The 6757-nt window shown below is 44.2% G+C and overlaps 1 protein-coding gene across 1 annotated transcript; it reads right to left on the minus strand.

Moving 5' to 3' along the window:
* Positions 1 to 3934: 3934 nt before the first annotated feature.
* On the minus strand, positions 3935 to 4822 carry LOC131680936 (uncharacterized). Its single transcript, XM_058961653.1, has one exon. It carries the CDS (start codon positions 4820 to 4822, stop codon positions 3935 to 3937), a length of 888 nt encoding a protein of 295 aa, XP_058817636.1.
* Between the last annotated feature and the right edge of the window lie 1935 nt (positions 4823 to 6757).

Raw genomic sequence — 6757 nt, forward strand, 5'->3', positions numbered from 1 at the left:
TATCAAATAAACGAACTGAAAAAAATTACACTAGCAAAACAGTCGATACTTGTTTTTATTTTTCAGCCTCAATGTTCTGGCATTTTATATTCGGCGCACACTTCGTATTCAAAAGCGAATTTTTGAAATTCTTCAGGTGAAATTCCAAAGTAAATAAACAAAAAAAACAAATTTTGTTGTTTATGTTACGTATATATATATATATATATATATATATATATATATATATATATATATATATATATATATATATATATATATATATATATATATATATATATATATATATATATATATATATATATATATATATATATATATATATATATATATATATATATATATATATATATATATATATATATATATATATATCTATATATATATATATATATATATATGGTTATCGGATCGTTTAGAAACGCGGTAGAAGTATTCGGTTGGGTTTGATTTAGTAAACTAACGATTTATTGCTACTGCCTACGGGCTTATATACAAAAGTCAAGAATCGAGAAAACAAGAAAAAATATTTTACACAGGGCAAAGGTATAGGGAATTTAAACAAATGATTTTTTTGATTTCGGTCTGTGCATCGAGCACAACAGACCAATAAACGATCACCACACAATGCATCTCGGTGGCTTCAGATCGCGCATCGAGTACGGCTGATAAAGATCGATCACTCGATCGATAGCCGCTGCCTGTGCATCGAGCACGACAGATGGAGAACGATCACTGCGATGAAGCCTCGTTGATATTGCAGGTGGGTTGCGAGGGTGATGATCGTTGAGGTGCTACAGTACCCCCTTTTTAGAGAGCGCGACGATTAGTGATATCGAAGTGGAATCATCACTCGTCGTCCTGATCGAGTGAATCTCGCCGGTTGGGGCTCCGATGTTGTTGCAGCTGGACGATCGCTAACGGGTGCTGATGGCTGGTGATCGTCGAGTATGTAAGCTGGTTTCAGTCTGTCGATTGAAATGTTGACGCTCCGACCATTGATGTTGACTCGGTAGTGCTTGTCGTTTCGGCTAAGCACCTGGTATGGACCGTCGTAGGGTGGTGATAATGATGGCCTTATGGAGTCGTTGCGTACAAACACGTTTGTGCACGTTTTGAGGTTGGGGTGCACAAACACATTACCTTTTCCATGCCATGCCGTGTCAGGTGGTCGCAGCATACGCATGGCATCTCGAAGTTCATTTGCGAATTCCGATTGAGTGTTGTTGCTGGGATTTTCGTGGAAGAACTCCGACGGTATGCGAAGTGTTGTTCCATACACCATCTCTGCTGGCGAAGCACGTATGTCACCTTTGTAGACGGTACGCAATCCGAGTAGAATCATGGGAAGATGTTCGGTCCAACGGTCCGGGTTGTGGCAAAGGATGGCTGCCTTGAGAGTTCGGTGCCATCGCTCGATGATACCATTTGACTGGGGATGATAGGGCGTAGTCCGTAGATGGCTTATTCCGAACGTTCGAACCAATTCTGTGAAGAGTGCCGACATAAACTGGCGTCCCTGGTCCGTGGTGATGTGTGTAGGTACACCAAAGCGGGATATCCAGCCTGAGACAAGGGCTTGAGCGATAGTAGGCGCTGTCATGTCCGGCACAGGTAGCGCTTCAGGCCAACGAGAAAACCTGTCGATGATGGTGAGACAGTATCGATTCCCGTTGCTTGGTGGAAAAGGACCTACGATGTCAATGTTGATATGACGAAATCTTTCCTCAGGTGCAGTGTACCGGCGGAGGGGTGATTGGGTATGCCGGTTCACCTTTGAGCGCTGGCACTGTACACACCTTCTTGCGTAAGCGATGCTATCCTTCCGTATGTTTGGCCAAACGAATCTCTGCGTCATCAGTTTGGCTGTAGCACGGGTACCAGGATGAGAAAGTCCGTGTGTGGCTTGAAGAAACTGGTCACGAAATCTTTTCGTGATGAAGGGCCTAATGCGATCATCCGAGCAGTCGCAATACAACTGATTTGAACTGCCTGGAACAGTAAACTGTTTGAGGTTTAATGACGATTTTAATTTACCTTCCAGAATTGTTCGCAGTTCATCATCTGTTTGTTGGTCGGCGGCGAGAGCTTCAAAATTCACCGACGGCACTGCGTGCACAGCTGCGATGCGAGAGAGTAGGTCTGCGACTGCGTTCTCTTTCCCGTTCACATGTCGGATGTCGGTTGTTATTTGTCCGATGTAGTCTAGATGACGGGCTTGACGACTGGTGGCTCTTTCAGGATTCTGCTGGAATGCATACACGATCGGCTTGTGGTCGGTGTATATGTGGCAACTTCGACCTTCCAGCATATACTTGAAATGTCTTACTGCCAGGTAGATTGCGGTTAGTTCTCGATCATACGTGCTGTATTTCAGTTGGGCCTTGTCGAACTTTTTGGAAAAGAAGCCCAATGGTTGCACGTTACCATCGACAACTTGGTGTAAAACAGCTCCGGCTGCTATGCTGGATGCGTCCACCCACAAAGATAGTTCGGCGTCCTTCGCGGGGTGTGCGAGCAGCGCTGCTTGAGCGAGTTGTGTTTTGCACTGCTCAAATGCTGTCGTGGCCTCCTCTGTCCACACTAGTTGAGACCGATCGTTGCGCTTGTTCCCCGGAGTCATCTTGAGAAGTGGTATTTGAGCCACGATGGCGTTCGGGATGAACCTTCGGTAGAAGTTGATTGTGGCGAGAAAACTTTTTAGCTCCCTCACTGTTGTCGGGCGTTTGTAGTTGCTGACTGCTTCAACACGTTCGGGCAATGGGCGAATTCCATTGGCCGAGACTGAGTGGCCAACGAAAATTATATCCTTCTTCCCGAACTCACATTTTGCAACATTGATTGCTAAGTTGTGATCTTGTAGACGGGTAAACAACTGCCGAAGATGCTCACGATGTTCCTCTGCTGACGATGATGCGATGAAAATATCATCAATATATGGGAACACGAAGTCCAATCCTCGTAGTACCTCGTGTATGAGCCGTTGGAAGGTTTGAGCGGCATTCCGAAGTCCGAACGTCATGTATGTGAATTCGAACAGTCCAAACGGCGTGGTGATCGCAGTCTTCGGGATGTCGTCTTGATGTATGGGGACTTGATGAAATGCCTTCTGCAAGTCAACCTTGGAAAAAATGGTTTTTCCTTGCAGAATGGTAGTAAAGTCCTGCAGGTATGGTAGTGGGTACCGATCGGGGATGGTTTGAGCGTTCAGCGCACGATAATCTCCACACGGGCGCCAGGTTCCATCCGCTTTTTTCACCATGTGAAGTGGGCTGGCCCAGCTGCTGGACGAGGGGCGGCATATTCCCAGTTGCATCAAGTGTTCGAACTCTGTGCGCGCTGCTGCTAGTTTGTCTGATGAAAGACGTCTCGGCCGGGCGTATGATGGCTGACCGGTGGTTTCGATGCGATGCACTGTTGATGATGCACTCACTGTACCGGGTGCTGCTAGTTTGGTGATGGATGGGAATTCTGCCAGCAGCTCGGCGTAGGGGCATGACGTGCTGAATGTTTTTATAGAGTACTCACTCGTCCGTGTCAAAACTGCCATCGCTTCCAGCTTCGTGGTGTTGTCGATGAGACGATGACGTTTCAAATCAATCAGCAGGTCGTAGTGGCAAATGAAATCTGCACCGATGATCCCTGATGACACGTCTGCGATGAGGAATGTCCACAGAAATTCACGCCGGAGGCCAAGACTAACCTTCAGCATAACTTCTCCGTACACTTTAATCGGTGTTCCGTTAGCGGCGAACAATTTAAATGACGTTGGTTTCATCCGGGTTGATTTGAGATCTCTCGGGATGACGGACACATCCGCACCGGTGTCGATGAGGAATTTCATGTTGGTAATTGTGTCCGAGATCTTAAGGCGAAATAGTGTGGCTGTGTCGGAAAGTTCGCCAATTTCCAACGCAGGATCAACTGGACGACGTCATTGTTGGTTGCTGGGCTTGGTTGCTAGTCCGAAGGAACACGGTTTACGGCACCGTCGTGCTTCCCCTCCGTACTTAGAGTGGTACCAGCAGACGTCATAGGACGGTTCATTATCACGAAATTTACTCACTTTGCTTCGGCTGCGGGAACGTGATCGCTCCCGTGGGTTTTCGCTTGAGCGGAACATTTTGTTGATCATCCTGGTCAGTTGAGCGATTTCCCGCTGGAGCGTTTCAATTCTGTCAGGAGGCGATTCTGTTGTAACTTTAGCGGTCGCTGCTGGTGTGCTCGGTGCGCTCGCACCGATGGTGTTGATGCTACGAAGGCCCATGGATTCCACGATGGCATCTGCGATGGTAGCTTTTTCTGTCGGGTCCCCTTTGGAGGCAATCACGGCAGCTTGGGCATGCGGTGGAAGTCTGGAGGCCCACAGGTCGAGCAGCACGGGTTCACAAAACGAATTTCCAGCCACTCTCCTCATTTCGTTGAAAAGTTGGCTCGGTTTCATGTCACCAAGCGGCATATCAGACAATACGAGCTGCAAACGTTTCTGCTGACTGTCGGCGAAGTGTTCAATCAGCTTCATCTTGATATACACGTACTTGTTGGCAGGCGGGACGGCTTCAATAATGGAACGTAACTCCGTCAACTTGCTTGGTGGCACTTGTGCCATGACGATGTTGTACTTCTTGGTGTCGTGGGCATTTCCAATACCGGAAGCGGCAAACCAGAACTCCAATGACATGAAGTATGACTCGATGTTGGATTGCGTCATCACCGGCGGGCTCAGTCGTGGCAGGTTTAGGGTGTCCACGTTGGCTTCCTGCTGCTGTTCCGGTACCTTTGGGTTGCCTGCTCCAGTGCCTGGTTTGTCCTCGTTCACCATTTTTTTAAAACGGGGTCACCAATTTATGGTTATCGGATCGTTTAGAAACGCGGTAGAAGTATTCGGTTGGGTTTGATTTAGTAAACTAACGATTTATTGCTACTGCCTACGGGCTTATATACAAAAGTCAAGAATCGAGAAAACAAGAAAAAATATTTTACACAGGGCAAAGGTATAGGGAATTTAAACAAATGATTTTTTTGATTTCGGTCTGTGCATCGAGCACAACAGACCAATAAACGATCACCACACAATGCATCTCGGTGGCTTCAGATCGCGCATCGAGTACGGCTGATAAAGATCGATCACTCGATCGATAGCCGCTGCCTGTGCATCGAGCACGACAGATGGAGAACGATCACTGCGATGAAGCCTCGTTGATATTGCAGGTGGGTTGCGAGGGTGATGATCGTTGAGGTGCTACATATATATATATATATATATATATATATATATATATATATATATATATATATATATATATATATATATATATATATATATATATATATATATATATATATATATATATATATATATATATATATATATATATATATATATATATAAAAGTCAAAGTTTGTATGTATATGATTTATAGACTCCCAAACGGCTTAACCGATTTCCGTAAAAATTTGCACACAGTAGGTATTTGGTATGGGGCGTGTTTGTATGCTATTAGTTGGAGATTATCTGCCCGCCAGATGGCGCTTTGGAACAAATTGTGTTTTCCTCCTATTTCGCAGAGTGTCGCAGCAACGCGCGATGGGTATTAGCTAGTTACATATACGGCCACGGAAAGTTCTTTTCATGCCCTATCGTAAAATCTAGTCAATAGCTTTGAACTCGCCCTAAGTAACAAAAATGCTGAAATTTAAAAACTTCACCAAGGGTAATGAGCCTATTTTCGCTCTAACCATGTGAAGCCGTTGGTTATAGAGTTGTGTTAGCCATCTTTGTTCAAAGCAAAGATATTGAAGCCCATGCGCATTGCATCAATGGTATTACGAGTAATTGATGAAATGGTGAGGCACCCTAATACGACTAAAATAGGCTCTTAACTCTAATATCTATTGCTTACAATGTGTACGAAACAGAATGTAATGTAACATAAACACATTGGAGAAAGTATTACACAGTACTTGAAGTGCAGAACTAGAGACAACGCTATATATCTAATACAAATGGAGAAAAAAAGATTCCACCAACTAGCCCCAGACTCCCTTAAATATTAGTAAATGATAAGGACATCCATATTCTAACAGCAGCATTCACCCGAAGTTTTTAAAACATACTTCTTTTGAGCTAAAATTGCACATAATGCTTGTGTCGGTACGATAAGTAATCACTAAAAACTGAAAACCCAAAAAACACCGCCCAACACCGCCTTTAGCCGGGCAAAGCATTTTACCAAAAATGCTGTACCAATTCGCATCTACAGTGAAATGTTAGTAACAGGCTACTCAAAAATATTTTTTTAGTTATTGAAATTTCCAAAAATAGTTAAATTTTGTTTAATGGAAATTACCACTAAACACAAAATAGTTTTTTCCACGTTTTCCTCGATTTTTTAACTTTGAGCTTCAATTGCCTTTGACAGAAAGCTACGAATGTTCAAACAATGTGTGTGTATGAAAGGTGTAGGCGTTAGGAAGAAATGCTATTGCGGATGACAACACACAATCATGTTTTAGTAGTTTTATTTAGATTTTTTTAGAGACCGCCTAGAGGCGGTGGTGAGAACTAGAGGGTTAATGATATGATTAAAATGACCGTTAACCCTCCGGAAGTCGCGCAAATGATTCACTGAACGAGCACCCGCTGGTTCTCTCAGACGATTTCGCTAGATTTTCAAAGCAGCGTGCACTCAGTGCACTACCGCGACGGCCGGAAAGTTAAAGGGGCGACGCATTGTTTTCCAGTGATATGTCTGTT

This window comes from Topomyia yanbarensis, chromosome 2 (assembly GCF_030247195.1).
Source record: "Topomyia yanbarensis strain Yona2022 chromosome 2, ASM3024719v1, whole genome shotgun sequence".
In the NCBI taxonomy this organism is placed as follows: Eukaryota; Metazoa; Arthropoda; class Insecta; order Diptera; family Culicidae; genus Topomyia; species Topomyia yanbarensis.